This window comes from Ranitomeya variabilis, chromosome 5, assembly GCF_051348905.1.
Source record: "Ranitomeya variabilis isolate aRanVar5 chromosome 5, aRanVar5.hap1, whole genome shotgun sequence".
In the NCBI taxonomy this organism is placed as follows: Eukaryota; Metazoa; Chordata; class Amphibia; order Anura; family Dendrobatidae; genus Ranitomeya; species Ranitomeya variabilis.
In genome coordinates this window covers 322,078,851-322,099,130 of record NC_135236.1, presented here as the reverse complement: position 1 = coordinate 322,099,130, position 20,280 = coordinate 322,078,851, and the positions used below count along the sequence as shown (strand labels likewise).

At 37.4% G+C, this 20,280-nt stretch overlaps 1 protein-coding gene across 1 annotated transcript in view; it reads right to left on the bottom strand.

Moving 5' to 3' along the window:
- SEMA3A (semaphorin 3A) overlaps positions 1 to 20,280 on the bottom strand; it is a 353,944-nt gene that overhangs the window by 76,534 nt on the left and 257,130 nt on the right. Inside the window, exons 6-8 of the mRNA XM_077264656.1 lie at positions 14,634 to 14,753; positions 4,144 to 4,286; positions 2,395 to 2,509 (exon numbers count right to left, since the gene is read on the bottom strand). Coding sequence (XP_077120771.1) covers positions 2,395 to 2,509; positions 4,144 to 4,286; positions 14,634 to 14,753 — 378 coding nt within the window. The remainder of the gene's footprint in view (positions 1 to 2,394; positions 2,510 to 4,143; positions 4,287 to 14,633; positions 14,754 to 20,280) is intronic.

Here is a 20,280-nt window from a genome sequence, read left to right as displayed (position 1 = left end):
TGCAACTGCTCAGCAGTAATAAATTAAGCTGGCCATTAACCTATCTCTACTGACACCCCGATGCGCATTAAAGCACATATTGGCCAAGCATTCATGTATTTTCAACAGGGAAGAAGGAATCTAGGGGTGACTTATCTCCTGAAAAAAAAGGATCTGACATTGAAAGTCCAACTGGCCAATTCTTCTTTCCACTGACATCATCTATCAGGGTACAATAAGGAGGCCCACATACAGAAAAGATTGTTGGCCAATTAAGTCAAAATCGGCAAATTAAACAGACTTTCATCTAATTTTTATCTTGTCTTATCATAATTTCTTTATATACATGCTTATTGTGTTATATATATATATATATATATATATATATATATATATATATATATATATAGATACACACACACACACACAAGGTGGGCCATTTATATGGATACACCTAAATAAAATGGAAACGGTTGGCGATATCAACTTCCTGTTTGTGGCACATTAGTATATGGGAGGGGAAAACTTTTCAAGATAGGTGGTGACCATGGTGGCCATTTTGAAGTCGGCCAATTTGGATCCAACTTTATCTTTTTCAATGGGAAGAGGGTCATGTGACACATCAAACTTATCGAGAATTTCACAAGAAAAACAATGGTGTGCTTGATTTTAACATAACTTTATTCTTTCATGAGTTATTTAAAAGTTTATGACCACTTATAAAATGTGTTCAAACGCTGCCCATTGTGTTGGATTGTCAATGCAACCCTCTTCTCCCACTCTTGACACACTGATAGCAACACCGCAGAAGAGATTCTATCACAGGCTTCCAGTATCTGTTGTTTCAGATGCTGCACATCTTGTATCTTCACGGCATAGACAATTGCCTTCTGATGACCCCAAAGATAAAAGACTAAGGAGGTCAGATTGAGAGACCTTGGTGGCCATTCAACTGGTTCACGATGACCAATCCACTTTCCAGGAAACTGTTCATGTAGGAATTCTCAGACCTGACACCCAAGATGGCGCACCACCACATTATGGGTGTCAGGTCCGAGCATTCCTACATGAACAATTTCCTGGAAAGTGGATTGGTCATTGTGGGCCAATTGAATGGCCACCAAGGTCTCCCAATCTGACCCTCTTAGACTTTTTATCTTTGGGGTCATCTGAAGGCAACTGCCTACGCTGTGAAGATATGATATATAGAATGTAAGTCCACAAGGACAGGGTCCTCTCCTCTCTGTACCAGTCTATCATTGTAAATGTGTTTACTGTAAACGATATCTATAACTCTGTACATAACCTCTTTCTCATGAACAGCACCATGGAATTAATGGTGCTATATAAATAAATAATAATGATAATAATGTGCAGCATCTGAAACAACAGATACTGGAAGCCTGTGATAGCATTTCTTCTGCGGTGTTGCTATCAGTGTGCCAAGAGTGGGAGAAGAGGGATGCATTGACAATCCAAAACAATGGGCAGTAGGGTTGAGCGAAACGGATCGGTCATTTTCATAAGTCGCCGACTTTTGGCAAAGTCGGCGTCTCATGAAACCCGACCCGATCCCAGCGTGGGGTCGGCCATGCGGTACGCGATCTTGGCGCCAAAGTCGCATTTTGAATGACGCCTTCCCCGCCATTTTTTCAGCCAATTAATTGTGGGCAGCGTGATGACATAGGTTCCGGCCCGGTTTCTGCGGCGTCATAGAGCCATATTACCGTTTGGGCTGCAGTGATTTCCGGAGTCAAATACAATATATGCACGGAGGAGAGAGAGAGAGAGAGAGAGAGAGAGAGAGAGAGAGAGAGAGAGATATGAATGCACATTGACTTGCATTGGGTTTCGTGTTCCGGGACCGGAACCCGACTTTACAGTAGAATCGGCCGATTTCACACGATCCGACTTTTGAGAAGGTCGGGTTTCACAAAACCCAACTCGATCCTAAAAAAGCAAAAGTCGCTCAACCCTAATGGGCAGCACTTTGAACACATTTTATAAGTGGTCATAAACTTGTAAATAACTTATAAAAGAATAAAGTTACATTAAAACCAAGCACACCATTGTTTTTCTTGTGAAATTCTCAATAAGTTTGATGTGTCACATTGCCCTCTTCCTATTGAAAAAAATAAATTTGGATCCAAAATGGCCGACTTCAAAATGGTCACCATTGTCACCACCCATCTTGAAAAGTTTTCCCCTTCGATACACTAATGTGCCACAAACAGAAAGTTGATATCACCAACCATTCCCATTTTATTTAGGTGTATCCATGTAAATGGCTCACCCTGTATATTTATTTATTTAGATACATACACATATGAAGTATTCTCGGTCAGCACTTTTACCCATTATTATAAAGTGAAAGAACAACATGTGGAGATGGGATTAAAAAACAAAAACACTCACGTAATTCATCAAAATGTGTATCAATTCCATTAGGACCAGGAACAGAACAAATTAATCGAGCCTTTAGAAATGTTGTCCACTTGTTAACCAAACTTCGGTGCCCTCCAAAGTCATTCTGCCAATAATTGAGAGAATGCAAATAGTAAAATTCTGGAGGCTTATCAAAAAGAAGTATTTTTTTAATGTTGCCAATCATTAAATAACAAAAAACTACCATATGTATTAGATTTATAGTTGATTGATATTTTGAAAAATGTGGACTATATAACAAGCTCCCCATGCTATAGCACATTGCTGCAATGTTAGATTTGTCCTCCAATATAAATTATGTTGCTGTGCAATATGTTGGTGTATTTAGTCTCTTGGGAAAGAACATGATTTTGTTTTGCATTTGGAAAATATCTCAAATGTGTTGCTCATAAGGATTTGTGGTTTTTGTCTTCACAGTACTTGCTCTACAAAAGTTCTTGATGAATAACATATTCGTATGCCATTGGGCATAAATATACATATGTATTGCTCTCTAAACACTCTAAACATCTGGTGCATGATCTCTTATTAAAAATAATAAGATGTCTCTTTATGAGAAAAGTGCAAAAATACTTGACATCGATCTGTTGCCAAATATTTGTTATTTTTGAAATAATAAAAAGTAAATGCCTTTAGCAAAGAGAAAAAGTGTTAAGAATGTTTTTTTTTCAGTTTTGGAGTAATCACAGAAGGAGAAGATTGGGTTCTTTACCTCTATGAAATAAAAAAATAAAAACTAATACTGCAGGCAATGACATTGTGATAAAAGCCAGATGAAAATATGAAGGATTTAGCCATTTAAAATCAGATTTTTGATATATACTTAATTAAGCAACATTTCACTTAAATAATATAATTTTTTCTAGTCTGATTAGGTTTTGAAAAGTTTAATCTTCATGTGTGCACATCTCAACAGACTTCCAACTTTCTACTTGCTGGATGCTGGTTGCGCTCTATGTCTATTGACATTTCTGGCTCGAACTGAGCACTTTCCTATGTTGGAAGCAGAGACAGCTTTGCCTTTGCAGGATCAGAGAAGTGCAGGGTCACTGAAACAGGCTGGATCCAGCAATCCGAACAGTGCTTACGAGTTCTATAGCAAGAGCTTGCAATGGTTGCACTCCTTGCCTAGAGGACCGACCATGGTTGACTTCAGAGGTGGCTGGTAATCAAGGCAATAAGCAGTAAACTATAGAATTAAAAATCCCTCTGTTCTTGAGAACAGAGATGATTATACAGATGTGGTACATGTTATAGTTGTTTGATTTAACAAGCACTTTGCAATTCTATTAATTTATGATGAGTTAACCATTTTATATCTTATGTAACCATATAAACATACTGTATTTAACAGTTTTCCCTCATGTAAACTGCTAATTAAGAAAAAAATACTTTTTGCTATGCAAGTACTGTATTAAAGAAGTTTTTCATTAATGGAAAATTATCACTTCTCTCAACTATCCACAGGATCGATGAAACTTGCAAGTATCTAATCACTAAGAGTCCCATCTTGTGATCTTTCCCGTGAATAGGTAATATATTTTAAGTGCTTTAAGCAGCCAAATTACAAGTGGCGTTAAAATAATCTTCTTAGGTTCATGAGAGGAACATTTTCATGGGTGAATCTTTGCAGCTGATGTATATTTTGCTATATGATGTTTTTGTTTTATTGCAAACAAAAATGTTAAAACCATTTCCTTTTATGTATTTTTATATTACCTTGCATAATTGACCTATCCTTGCATGTGTTGCTTTTCCAGTGTGTTCACCATCTATTGCATTTTCACGAAAGAAAAAATATACTTTGTCATCTTCTGGGTTGTCACTCTCAGGTACTAGATATGCCCCAATGAATCTAGGATCTAAGCAGATTAGACACATAAATTTTAATACAATCAGAGATCACTAACACAAAATCACAGTTTTCGAGGGCATGAAGTTAACAGTGACAGTCCCCATGCTCGGAACTCCAGTTCTTGCCAGAGCAGATAGGCAACGTAAAGTGTGGCTCTAGCTGTTCAGAACTAGGTGAATCTATCCTGCAACAGGCATGTTTGCTGGGGCATGATGATCTCCAGGCACAATATTTACATGGCAGGACATCTCACAAGCTAAGTAATCTGTGGACTGATTGAGTTCAGCTCAGATTGGAATGATAATCATTGTATTTATTACATGTGGATCTATCAAAGTGTGGCTGCATTTATTATAGCTTTTACTGTATAAGTGTGTTACTACTGAGTAACCTCAATTAAAAAGAGGGGAAATGCATTGAGTATACAAGCTAAACATCTACTGGGATGCTTGTGGCTATTAACTAGCAATACATACTACTTAGCCACATAATGGATGATTACAACTGACAGATATTGATAGTTACAGAGATGATATTGGTTGTGATAATAACGATATTAACTACAGATACTGGTAACGACTATTGTGGTATTGGCGTTATGGTTAGCTCTCGTATGATTACTATACAGTACTTGTGATATTCACTACAGTTATTGGGTCATAGGGTACTGTCACACAGTGCAATTACGATCGCTACGACGGTACGATTCGTGACGTTCTAGCGATATCGTTACGATATCGCAGTGTCTGACACGCAGCAGCGATCAGGGACCCTGCTGAGAATCGTACGTCGTAGCAGATCGTTTGAAACTTTCTTTCGTCGCTGGATCTCCCGCTGTCATCGCTGGATCGTTGTGTGTGACAGCGATCCAGCGATGCGTTCGCTGGTAACCAGGGTAAACATCGGGTTACTAAGCGCAGGGCCGTGCTTAGTAACCCGATGTTTACCGTGATTATCAGCGTAAAAGTAAAAAAAAAAAAACGTACATACTCACCATGTGATGTCCGTCAGGTCCCTTGCAGTCTGCTTCCCGCTCTGACTGTGAGCGCCGGCCGGAAAGTGAGAGCAGATCACAGCGGTGATCACCGCTGCGCTCTGCTCTCACTGTACGGCTGCACTCAGTCAGAGCAGGAAGCAGACTGCAAGGGACCTGACGGACATCACATGGTGAGTATGTACGGTTTGTTTTTTTTTACTTTTACGCTGGTAACCACGGTAAACATCGGGTTACTAAGCGCGGCCCTGCGCTTAGTAACCCGATGTTTACCCTGGTTACCAGCGAACCTCGGCATCGCTCCAGCGCCGTGATTGCAAAGTGTGACCGCAGTCTACGACGCTGGAGCGATACTCATACGACGCTGCGACGTCACGGATCGTGCCGTCGTAGCGACGAAAATTGCACGGTGTGACAGTACCCATAGTGACTTCTATTGTATCATTAGCAACTCTTGCTGTGTTACCTGACAGTACCTTGGAGTGATTTATAAGTATGGGTCTCTGTCTTTGACACAAATAGGTGTATTTCCCAGGTCAATGCTGGATTTATATGTTCCTTATTAGACATTAGTTTAGTTTTGGCTTACTTTTTTGGGGTCAAAAAGGGATGTCTAGGGTTAGTCATTGCGGAGGGGGGCACCATTTGCGTACAATAGTGTGCCAACCTCCACGAACAGGTAGGGTTCATTTAAACTACTTCCCTTGACTGTCACTCTCCAAGTAAAAATAAAAAATTCCTCCACCCTACTTGCCCCTGGCTTATAGACTCCTTTACCATGTAATTTATTTTGTCAAGCAGAAGGAGTTTTCAGCCTTAATTGCATATAAAATCAAACACTGATTTCTCAGTAATAGAGGAACAGACTGGCCATGTAAAGATATTGCTGGACTGGTATTTCAAAGAGCTACATGGCAGAAATAAATATTGTCAGTGAATCCTGCTGACAGATTCCATTTTTATTTTAACCCCGACAACACCATAAGCCAACATGCTTTACACCTCTACTTTAGATAAGAATTTGAAATCTGAATTTACAACTAACAGAATAAAAACCTAAAGAGATAGCCTGAAATATTAGTTGGTGTGCATGCAGCGTGTAGGCGCATGTTCACACTGGCCACTAAACAGGCAGTAAATAACAATAGTGCATTAAAATAATATAGGATACTAAATTAACAATCATAACCATGTCAAGGTGACCCTATTCTATTTTAGATAAGAATCTGAAATTATGAATTTACAACTAACAGAGAATATAAAATGTTAAAATCTCAAACTTAACACATTTGGTTCATGACTCACATTAAGCCTAAGGGATTTTCACTGCCTGCAAATTAACAACATAATTCAGAAATCTCAACATTTCTAAAAAAAATCATCCAGAAATAAAATAGGATAAACAATACCAACTCTGGTCGGATAAAAATGTAATTTAATTTGACAAATAAAAAAAACTGTATTAGCTGAACAGATAAAACATAAACAAGGCATATTCTGACTGTCTGCATATGTAGAGAAGACAGTAGCATACTTTAGAATGGTAATAAAGTAGTTAGATGAGGCAAAACTTTAAAGCGTTTCAAAAAAAGAGCACTTTATTACAGCTGCCTGGCTTTACATGCTCACTCGGCATCAGGTAGGCTTCCAACTTAAAAATCACTGTATTTGAAGTACCATCCCCAATGGAATTTGGTCACGTATCCCCAATTGTAGTATCCAATGATACTTCACATTTCTTATATTTTTGTAATGCTATAAAGGACAGTGATTGATCACTTGCAAAAACTTTAGTGGTCACCATTTCATCTCCTTTGCATAATACAAACTCATTTGTCGCTACAGCATGTTACAACAGCAATTTAAATCATTAGTTTCTACACATTCCTCTAGGAAAAGAAGACAGCAATGATAGTTTTCTTTTTTCCCAGAATAAGGACAATTTGACTTTGCATTGACTTTTTCTATTACTCTTTTTAATGACTTTGTTTGTATTGTTAAGCACTTGAAACAGGATATCTGCTATTTTAAGTATATTGGTCATAATAAAAGCTCAGAAAATCAATCTGTATTGTAACTTCTTCACTCACTGGTGTTTAACTATTCCCTGAAAACACATAAAAATGACTACTTTTGCCAAAATGATCAACAATTCATATTTCCAGTGAAATCTGCCACCTGGTTTAAGCTACATCTTAAATGAAGCCTGGAATAGGTTAAAAATTATTTCACAAAGGGCATCTGATATAGTAATGTACTCCCTGAGTTAACACTCCCCTTTTCATCACTATTATTAAACAGCAGTTCATGATCTGTCACACATTTTAGCGTAAAACATACAGTCATTCTTTATCACCCTGGGGATAAGAATTCATTATTTTCTAAGAGACGTATGATATTTTTAAAATACCTATTCATAACGGCGGCATCGTTTTTTTGCTTTATAGCAGGAAATTGTAAATATCTTACAATATTCCTATTTGGAGAAGGATATCATGCATTGAAAAAGTTTATTATGCTTTGCTAAGTACGTTTTCAATTGAAACAAAAAAGGAAAAGATACCTAAAGATGCTGAACTATGGAAAAACAAAGTAGTGGAGGTAGAGAAAATATTTTTAATACCATTCTTATTAACATATGTATAACATAGTGCCCTGATCCAATATTAATCCATAATAACAAAATGGAAAATATATTCCAATAAAAGAATACATGTTACACTAGATTTGATGAAACCTGCAAGATTTCAACAAACAAATCCTGCAGATTTTTTAGGGAAATTGTTTTGCATGTACGTTATTTGCTGCAAATTGAAAATTCCTTATTATCCTCCCAAAGCACAATAAATATAGGATATAAAAAAAGAAAAATAAAGAATACTCACCTCACTGCTCACTTGTCCCATTGTCTGCCAATTGACCAGTCCTACAAGCCTATCCTTTTCTCTTCCCTGACTTTGTGCATCTTCTTCAACCTGCTTTACTCTAGGTTATACTTCCAGTATTACCAGGCCTTTGATGTCCCTGCACGTTATGCCATTGTAGGGCATGTCGTGATGTGATGACATTGCAACATTCATCGCTCGAGGCGTTAACCATTGCCTCTTGGGATACAAGTCAGTCATGACATGCAGTGCAATGGCACAGTATGCAATGACATCACAGGCCTTGTCAAAACTGACTCCCGGGCCTAGAGAGAAGCAGGTCAAAGAATAACTATATAACCAGGAAATGCCAAAAGAAGCGTAATGGAGGACTGGATGGGAGGGTTTGTGAAACAGGTGAGCAGTAAGGTATTATTTTTTTAACCTTTTTGTTGGCTCTTTATGGATTAGCATATAGTAATTGACAGCCACAACTGGAGACCATATTGATGAATTTGCACAGAGCAAACTACAAAAAAAATCCTTATTCTGCAGGATATAAATTTTTGTAAAATGTGAGAATTAATTTCCAATTGAGTTAAGTCATCTCTATGTTACAGTAATTTTCTAAACTAATAACATTTATGGACTTATTACTTTGTGACTATACTGCATTTTTCTTTAAGTGTTGCCTCTGTTTTCATATTTTCTCCAAATGAGCACCATCAAAACAAGTCTGGGAAAAGAGTGAAGTCACTGGCTCTAAAAAAATATAGGTTTTCTTTTTTACTTAAGAGGGAACAATATTGATTTGTGATCTTGTTTATCAATTTTGTATCCATTAGGAATAGAGAACCTCAAATCAAAGCAATTCAGAACTCAAGTTTAAAAAACCCGCAAGTGTGGCATGAATAGTAAAAATATATTACCCATTCAGTTTTATAACAGCTTTTCTTCTTTCTTGTGACTCCTGCATAAATCGTGTTATCTGCATATACTATCAATTATTTGAACAGTGTTTACATGCAGTGGCATCCATTCATTTTGCAAGACATATTATCTAAAAGACTACTCTATTATGGCTTGCTAAATACAAAGAAACAACAAAAAAGATGGCCAGAACCCAAAATTTCACTTTTTGGTCTTCATTTGCCTCATTGCAGTGAATAAAAATGCAAGAGAGTGCTTTTGAGTACTGTTTTTGATTATGAAGATATAAGCACCCCAATGAAATCCGAAATGCATCATAATTTTTTTTTATGTTTTTCTATGGTCATTATTGATTCACAAAAATCAGTAGTGTCCTCACAGTATATCTAATAAAATTCAAGATTACACGGAAGATAAATCAAGGTTTAATTACTTATTCCCAGCTCATACACAGTAAAATCATTAGTATTGAGAACATACAGTATACAAGGAGGTTGTACTGTTTATTTTAAATTGATTATTCGCTTCATCAATTGAACACGGTTGGTCTCGCCATTGTTGCTTTACCTTAGTATAAAACTCACTGTTTCTTCTAAACAAGATCTATAAAACATTCACAATGATACAGTTTAGTTTCATTCCCAAGTGTGACCACTACTGTCTGTAGCCCCATTACATAGTGACCTAAGTTTCCCTCACTTAGTGTTGAGTCTGTGACAAGCACTGTGACAGCTGCTGCAGTTTCCCACGCTATCCTACAAGAAAGAGTAAAAAGTACAAAATAGAGAACGGCTGAAAACGTTTGGTAGAACAGAAAAATCATATGAAAGAAAACAGAAGTGTCAAAAGTTATTTCTGTGCAGAGTGTACTATTAGTCTCCACACTAAAAACGTTAGATACATCATCATAAAAGGTTAAAATTGCTTGTAAAAATAAGCAACAACAGAATTTACTTGTTATTAAAAATCTTCTCTGTTCTCAAGAAGAGAGGGATTTTTAAGTTTATTGTTTAATGCTTGTTGCCTGGTTAGAGGCCACCGATGTGGTTTTTCCAAGGTTGCTTGCTTCCTCAGCAATAGAACAGTGCTTACGAGCTTGTTTTGCTGGATTCATATAGCTTCTAAAAGCACTGCCAACAAAACTTGTATCTCCCAATCCCTGCTAAATGTGTCTGGAGTACAGTGTAAATGTATTGAAATACCACTGATCTCTGTCTTCTTGTGCTCCCAGCACCATTCCAGTCCTCATGTGGATTTTGTGACCTCAGATCAAACTAACCAGATCATACAAAGGTATTTGTATGCACCAGAAGTTGCTTTCACAAGGTAAGGCTGTTTTCACACTAGCGTCGGCCCGACGTGCCGACGCGCATTGTGAAAATAATGCCCGACGTGGGCAGCGGAAGCAGTCTTATGACACTTCCGCTGCCCCATTGTAAGGTCCGGGGAGGAGGGGGTGGAGTTTCGGCTGTGCATGGGCGGTCGAAAATGGCGGACACGACGCGCAAAAAAAGTTACATGTAACTTTTTTTGTGCCGACGGTCCTCCAAAACACGACGCAACCGTCACACGATGGTTGTGATGTGTGGCCATACGTCGCAATGCGTCGCTAATGTTAGTCTATGGGGAAAAAACGCATTCCGCAGACAACTTTGCAGGATGCGTTTTTTCTCCCAAACGACGTATTGCGACGTACAGCCAACAACGCTAGTGTGAAAGTAGCCTAAGTCTAAGAAGCCTCATTTAGAGACTTCATAGGCTGAGAAAGGTGAAGTCCACCACCATACACAGTAGTCCTTTTGTAATCCAGCAAAGATGAAGACATGCAATCAAGAGTAGGACCACTGCAGTGATGGAATCAGGGAAAGATAATAAGTAAGTACTTTAATGCACTAGAGACACATTTAGAAGGGATTAAAGGATAACTGTTGCTTTTTATATTGGAAAATTCCAAGTTAAGGCAGTGCCATTATCATCCTGATCCTGACTGTCAATCCACCAGGAGCTCTCCGACACCCAATAAACAGAAAGCTTCATGCAAAAGTTGGTGAATGAGATTGACAGAATTTCTAGTGTCATACCATTATGACCAATGTGCTACAAATGAAATAAATATGCACAAACAATAACATAAGCTCCATAATTCTATAAATTCCAGAGATGAAAGTATGTACATTCCAAATAAAGGATTTTCTATGAAGCAAAAATTCTGGTAAAACTGTGCAAATATTTCCTTTCCCGAGCAATAATGTGAATTAGGGTACTGTCACACAGTGGCACTTTGGTCGCTACGACGGCACGATCCGTGACGTTCCAGCAATATCCATACGATATCGCAGTGTCTGACATGCTACTGCGATCAGGGACCCCGCTGAGAATCGTACGTCGTAGCAGATCGTTTGAAACTTTCTTTCGTCGTCTAGTGTCCCGCTGTGGCGGCATGATTGCATCGTGTGACAAAGGTGTGCACGATATTGTATACGATGTGCACATAATAACCAATGGCTTCTACATCGCAAATACGTCATGAAATTATCGCTCCATCGTCGTGCATTGCAAAGTGTGACCGCAGTCTACGACGCTGGAGCGATAATCAAACGACGCTGCAACGGCACGGATCGTGCCGTCGTAGCGACCAAAGTGCCACTGTGTGACAGTACCCTTAGTCATGGTAATTTCTGATTTTAATCCTTATCATTACATAAAGTAACTAGAGACAGTCATGGAGTCCCTGACAAAATGTCCAATCTCACCTTTTCATTGTAAGATTATTTCAAGGATACGGAAATGAGAGGCACATCCATCCACAGTGTTTAAAAATTAGCTCGTGCTTTATTAAAGAATCATTAATAACATGGAATCCAAAAAGTATATATAAAAATCTAGGTTTTTATATATACTTTTTGGATTCCAAGTTATTAATGAATCTTTAATAAAGCATGTTTTTACACGTTGTGAACGGATATGCCACTCATTTCCCTATCCTTCAAAATTTGGCTGAACTTCACCAGCAGGACCAGCACCCGACACACAGATTTCAGCCTCCAATATCTGACTACATGGCATGGTGAGCCCAAAAAATCCCCCCTCTCTCCAAACGGTAAGATTATCTTGCCTGACTGTAGACCTCAATGGCCAAGCCCACTTACAACAAGAAAAAGTGTTTGAATCAAGTTCATTACATAGAGGCTAAGTAAGGTAAGATGGAGGGGCTGGGAATCACAGACAAGGAGGAGGAGAAGTCCAGCCCTTGTGTACCGGAATCTAATTAGCACAATACTTAAAATGGTGATTAAAGAAGAACCACTAAGCGGATTTATTCACCAAAGGTGTCAATGTATTCAATATTACAACGGTATTACAGCCATGTCTTTAATTTACATTACAAAATCGTGCTGATGGGTTCTCTTTAAACACTTTTGTACATCCTTAAATACAACATGCTCAAAGTGAGCTAATAAGGTGTATGAGAATAATGAAGTGAGTGCTAAGCCAAACTGAGGAATTATTTCTAAACCAATATAGCAGAAAAGCGTCTTTAAAAAATCAGCTATTACCCAGAGATGCCAGTAGGGCATGTGGAAGGCTACTGTTGTGGTGAGACAAATCCTTTAAAGTGTAATATTCTGATTTCTTATTTCTATTAATGAACACATTTCAAATCATTGAATTTTCAGGAATCAATAAAGCCAAATAGTGTATTTTAATCATTCATTTGTATTAATTAGATTCATTACATATTAAGGGATCAATGAGCCATCTGAAGTGGTTCATCTAGACCCATTAAGTCCTATAAATGATTCTTATTTTCCCAACATTTTACTTTGCCTTTTGCAAAGTGTTCTCTTTCTGTTCTTTAAGAAAGAAGTGTTTCACTCAAATTTCTGAAGACATGTCTAATGCCTGAATGTCTCTCTTTAACACCTTTGTAATTGATTAATGAATGTAAGTCTAATCTGCATACCATGTGGGGCTTTATTTCATGCTGCATTCCATACAGGCACTCTAGTATCAAGTGGGTTGGCTAAATTCATTGGACCATAGGACATGCTGTGTCTCTGTTACTATAGTTATTTCACACTTAACCTTGACTGTTGCTTTATGGATAGATTTTTTCAATTGGTCTTCAACAGATTGGAAAAACAGACTCAAATGCTGCAATGGGCTTTTGTATACCACACACTAATCCAATTGTTTTTCCATTCTACAAACTTTAGGTCAACAATCAAGCTGCAGCCAGAAACTAATTAATTTGCAAATGGACTTTATTTTCACAGGAGGAGATCTTTACAAAGCTATGTCAGTTAAGCCAGTCACACCATAGTGGCATGCATTGTCATGACATCCTCTCTCTGGTACATCTCTTAACTTTCCCTGTGCACATGAACTCAAATTACCCAGTCATCAGTAAATTTCTATTGAACACCAGCTAAAAGTTCAATGTAGTGGTCTGAATGAAGAAGATTGATCAATGATGGTGAGAATCATGTTGGTATGTGTGTGTTCCATTTGACACTGACATTTTAAGAATAAAGATTTTTCACATAGAACTGAACAGCAATTTTATTGATGAAGCTATCATTGTTTAAATACATTCATATTGAAAAAATGAACGCATTGTTAAACCAAGCAGTAGCCTCATCCAGATTATGTAAAATAATAAAAAATAATGACTAGAGAATAGTGATAAGCAAACATGCTTGGATAATTTGTTATCTGAGTATCTCGGGCATGCTCAAATAAAATGTTCGAATCCCTGTGGCTGCATGCTTTATGGCTGTTAGACAGCTGCAAAATATGCGTGATTTCCTGTTTGTTAGGCAATCCCCGAATGTGTTGCGACTGTCTAACAGCCTCAAAACAGGCAGCCACGGGGACTTGAAAATATTATTTGAGCATGCCCGAGATACTCAGATTACACGTTGTCTGAGCACGTTTGTTCATCACTACGTAGAATATCCCGTGTATTAATAACGTCAGTGGTTCTTTGGTCTGTTTACTTGTTTGGTGTCCTTTTGACAGTATTATTGCTTTTTAATTGTTTTTAATGTATTACTGAATAAAAGCTAATTTTTATCTTAATGTGGGATCTCTTCATATTTCCATAAATACAATGTAAAATGGAAGTTGGGTGATATTGCATGCCGAAGTGCCATTTGTATTATTTTGGACATTTTGGTCGATAAGAAAAGGACAATGTATCTTTTCAAAGCTAACTGGAGCTGGGAAAAAAGAGTGTTTTCCAAACCAGAATATTATTTAAATTCTAAAATGCAACTTCATTTAAAGTATAAAGTACACTAATTTATGTCTAATTTCTAAATACATACGGTACGTATAATGTCAACTTATCAATTGTCTTGAAAAAGGTGACTAGAAGCAATACAAAGAAATATGACTTTACTTCAACATTTTGTACCATTTTACACAAACAGGAAAAACTAAATTAATTTAAAAAGTGACAAAGAATTGTTGGGATTTTTAACTATTCTCTATGGTTTATTCCAGAACTTACAATCTAAGTGTTTCCACATCCACTTTGTTTTATAATAGGTGTTCTGCTTACCATTTAACCATCTGGAGTCATGCTGCTCTGTTCTAATTGGATGATGATTTCCAAGCGTGCGGAAAATGGCAAAATCTCTTCCCATAAAATCTGCTGCAGTCCCTGAATACAACTCCCCATCTGTGAAATGAAGCAAAAAATCAACAATTTATATTTTTAGCTGGCTCAATCATACTTGAATCCCACAATGTTACACTGTGACTTATGTATGTCCTTTGTAAAACAGCCACAGCACGCTCGCTTTTCAATTCCGTAATTTATAAAATCCAGTAAACACCAGATGTGCAACAACTTTTTTTCAGCGTAGAACTGTGATATTTCATAACCACCTTGCTAAAATCACTTGCATGTATTAAACCTACAATTCTCCTTTGCTATAGATAAAGTGTAATATGTTTTATGGCTACCTGTTCAATTTCACACCATGACAAAATATGCATGCAGCCAAATGAATTTAAGACTACAAAGAAGACAGAATTTGCAGATCGTTTTACATACAAATCGGCAGTATATATCAGGAACCATATATAACAAATTTATCAGATATCTGTTTTATAGTAGTATCCATAGACTACTATAGGTCACAGGCAAAAGGGTCAATTTGTGAAAAACGTCTGGCAGATTGTCATTTGCATATTAAAACAGATCTTTCAAATCGTTGCCAACTCTAAACTTTTTTTTTTAGATATATAACTAAAAATAAAGTAAAAATGGTGAGACTATTTGTTAACCCCCTTCACCCACGGACGATTCTACATTTTCCATTTTTGTTTTTTTCCTTCCTTTTTTCCAAGATTCATAACTTTTTTGTACATACAACTATATGATGGTTTGTTTTTCACGGGACGAGTTGTCCTTTTGAATGACATAGTTTATTTCATCATGTAATGTACTAGAAAGCGGAAACAAACTTCTAAGTGCAACAATTGGAAAGAAAAGTGCAATTCCACAACTGTTTTTTTATTTAACACTTACTATATGGTTAAATGACCTACCAATGATTCTCCAGGTCAGTATGAGTATGTAGATAAAAAAAACATGTGTAAAAAAAATATATATAAATAAATAAATTTGCGTTTGTCACCCTTTTCCGAGACCCACAATGTTTTTATTTTTCTGGATATGGGCCTTATTTTTTGTACCCTGAGCTGACATTTTTACTGATATTATTGCGAAGTGAAAAACCCCAAAAAACTATTCTGCAGTTTTGATTTTTTTTTTCACTACACTGTTTAGTGATTGGATTAATTTACTTTAGATTTTGATTGATCAGACTTTTAGAAAAGCAGCGATACCAAAAATGTGCATTTTTTCATTTGTTTTATGTTTAATGAGGCAAAATGGGGGTGATTTCAACTTGTATTTTTTTTAGATTATTTAAAAACTTTTCTCCCTATTTATTGTTTTTAGTAGTCCCCTTATGGGACTTGAATCTGTGATCATCTGATCACTTATGCTATGCATAGCTGAGAATGCCACTAAGAACTGGCCTTCACAGGAGTATTGTAATGACAGGCAAAGGGGTCATCATCAGACCTCTGTTGTCATGACAACCTATCGGTGTCCCACAATCACGTGAAAGTGGCTCCGATAAACGGACATGTGACGGCATGCATGTCAAATGCCGATATCAGTGATTGACAGCAGCATCTAACTGGTTAACTGCCACGAGTGGATCTTGAAATCTATTCACGGGTGCGCCGATAATAGGTAGAATGACGCGTTCCCCTGCTGTTTATGGTTAAATACATAATCAAAATAATTTTATTTATCTGGCGCCAACACATTCAGTAGCACTTTACAATTAAGCAGGAATACGTACAATAAAGGACATCACAAAGTAACACATAGTTCAACAGTTACAGGAGGAGTGAGAGCCTTGCTTGTGTAGCAAGCTTACAATCTATAAATAAATGGGGGGAAATTACGACCTTTTGATTGCTTTTTATTGCACTCTTTGGTGGAAGTTCGACTGATAGTGGCATTTAACATGTTAACAGAAGTTGAGGGAGCTATGCTCCACCCGTTGCTGTTAAAGACACATGATGGCTGAATTAATCAGCCATCATCTGCCGGGAAAGATGTGTTCTCGGCATGTAAGCCCGCATCAAAGTCAGGAACATGACTTTTGAAGTACATGCACATCAAAGGTCATGAAGGAGTTAAAGTATGTCAAAGCCTTTGGGGGCAAAATTAGTATTTCTTTAAAGCGAACCTGTCACCATGAAAATGCAGTCCAATCTGCAGTCAGCATTTTATAGAGAAGGAAGAGTTGAATAGGTCAATTTACTGATTTTGTGAGAAAAAATTAATTGTAAGCCGTGTTTTAATAATTGAAACCTCTGCTCTTTCTGGGATTTTTGGTCCAGTGCGCAGTCCCATCAGTGACTAACAGAATTCTTTGTATAAGAGTGCATACAGAAATAGTTGTCAATCACCGAAAGTGCTGCCCAATGGACTGAAAATACCAGAAAGAACAGAGATGTAAATGATGAAAATGAAGATTATGCTGAATGTTTTCTCACAAAATAATATATCATGTTTTTCAGCTCCCCCTGCTCTATAACATGGTGCCAGTATATTGTGCTGCATTTTCATGGTGACAAGTTGCCATTAAACACATCTATTTAAATCTAAAGATAATTTATTAAATTTAAAATAACCATGTGCACAGTTTGGCTTTTTTAGCCCCATATACACGCATTCCAGTAAATACATACATACAAACATCTGAGTGTCCCTCTCCAGCAGGTGCATACATCCAAAAAAAGTTTGAATCCCATTTTGAGAAGAGCTCAGACATAAGCCCCAAAGTGGCCACTGAACAAGTGGCAACACGCAATGTGAAAGCACCCTAAGATCTCCTATTTAACCTCTTTACTGTAAAGACAGCCATAGTAATCTTAAAGTGACCTAAACAGTTATTGTAATGGGTAAACGGATGGTAGCCCTTTTTTGCTGTCCTGCCACAAACTATCTGTAATGTTTATTTAGGGTTTTTTTATCTTTTTTTCCCTATTTCTATTGCTAAGCTGTAAAATTAACTCAATATCCAGACTAAAACACAAAATAGCTACTTATTTTCTGCCTCTACTTTTATACAGGCTGAGACAGTCCCCAAAAAGTGGCTGTTCTATACCATGTAATGTCATAGCATGAACAGATTACAGGGAAGCCCATATGGCAGCACCTAAGTGATGTGAGCCATTTCTGGCTTATGCAATCTTCTTTTATGAAGAAAATGGTTGTGGGCATTTTTATTTTAAATTTGTGCAAAATATAGAATATGGACTTATCGTACATCCTAGCCACACACCAGATACATTTTTGAGATCTCTGGAATGGGTTGAACACCTTCCAGGGTCTTGATCTGCTCTAGAACCCCAGGGTGGGGCGATATATAGAATGGTTAGTAGGAGCTCAGAAGCTGTCTTTGGTCTCAGTGTGTAGCAGGGGCCCAGCCTGATTCAATGGTGTCAAAACTGCCTTCCTGAGACCGCCCATTAAGGAGCTATGGCCATCTTACGTTTTGGAATTTTTAGCTGCCAAAGGCAAGGTGAGGGGATTTAAGCTCAGCCCAGAGGGCATTAGGGGAGTTTCCCAAAATGCTCGTGAGAAGTATGGCCTATTGCATTTTCTCTGGGGAGGCACATGGAAAGAAGTGAAGGAACAAAGGGGACCACCAGCCTCCCATGTGACGGCCCCTCCCCTGCAAGCCAGGCCTTTCATCTGACCAGTACCTGACTCTCATATTTTGCATACTTTGTACTACCGCTATTGTATTTGCATAACTGACCATTGTATATGTAAATGTATAACCATTGTGTCTATAGTGCTTTGTCAAGTGTGCCCTTAAGATGAATAAATATATAATTTAACCATATATAATTTAACCTTGGGATGCTCTTTTATCTCGATCTACAAATCCACACGTCCATGATCTTTACTTAACTTTCCATGTTACCAGGGCTGGTTTCTGCCCTGATATAATCCCATTAACGGACTGGGCTATTGCCCAGAATTTGTTGCAGTCCTACTGGGCTGGCCAGGCTCTGCTTCACTGGTGCTAGTGAAAGGGGTCTATCAGCCTGCCAAGTGTGGTGCCACATCCTCTCACTCATTGTGTCTTCCTGGATTGGTGTGGACAGGGGATGTCTGTGTAAAACTGTGCCAAGCTGATCTTACATTTCCCCAGGGGGTGCAGAACGTCACATTGGTGCAAGAGAGGAGAGTGTACCACGTGATCCCTAAGACATAATAGTGACATCAGACAAGGTGGAGAGGTGCGGGTTCTTTACATGTGGTTGCAGTGGTAGGATTCTGCATGATCTCTATGGTGCCATCCTACACAACATTGAATCAATTGATTCATCTCTAGTTAATATCCATATGCGTTATATTAACTTTTATACAAAAGTAATATAGAGTCAAAGTGTATTTGTTTTGAATTATCATTTATGTCACGTGTTCATCCAAGATGGTTTCACATACAATATTTATTAGCAAAACAGTTTTTAAAGTGAGCTAGAAGGAGAAATCCACACATTTCCACACATTCTCAGTCACTTTAATGACATTCTTGGCTTTCGCTTGCAAACTGGATCAAAACCTGCAGTGGCATTTTTCCAATAAACATCATTTGTGAAGGCATACTAAAACGATTTTTCATTGGACACAAATTAGGGTACAAAAATTTGACCCAAATGGTATACAAATGGTTGTCACCTTGCAGGCAGTATTGATTAATAAATAGGACAAGTATCCTGTACCTCTTTAGATTATAAAGGACATCTTTTGTTAGGTGCTTTTTATCAATGAACTAGAGTCCTTACAATATCTGAGAAATTGGTTCTAAGGTAAGACCTACACTAGGTCAGTTATTTACTGTACTCACCCACGCATTTCATTCCAATTTTTTTATTATTAATCAGGTTTGATTTTTCTACAATGAGTGATTGAGAAACCAACTTTAATAAAAATCAATATATAAAAGCACTAGGTTTTCGTTAACATATTTGAAATTAAAACTCTATTTATTTTAGTCACTTGTATAGCACAATTAATTCCACATCACTTTACAGATATTATCAGCACTGTTCCCATGTTCAAAATTTAGATTCCCTATGAATATGTCTTTGGAGTGTGGGAGGAAACTGGACAACCTGGAGGAAACCAATGCAAGCACGGGAAGAACATACAAAATCCTTGCAGATTTTGTCCTTGGTGGGATTTGTACTCAGGTCCCCAGCGCTGCAAGGCTGCAGTGCTAACCACTGAGCCACCATGCTGCCCTTATCACTTTCACTTAGAAAGTCTACAGCTGTTGTAAAAGCTAAAAAAGTAATATCTAAAGATCAACAATAAGCTTGTATACAACTAATTAATGCCATATATGATCTTAAAATATGAAAACTATCATTAATAAATAAAATAAGTATAAAAATGAATTAATATTACAAATATAAGATAAGCAAAAATACTGAATTAAATCAAATTCACATCAAAGGTAAGCAGTACTATAAATTATCTGGCTAGCTCAGTATGAGGTATATGATCAAAAATGTACCAGCACTGCAGTCTTATTAACAATTTGTGTGTGGTTTTCAACTTGAAGTACAAAAATACCCTTAATTACAGCCCTGCCCAT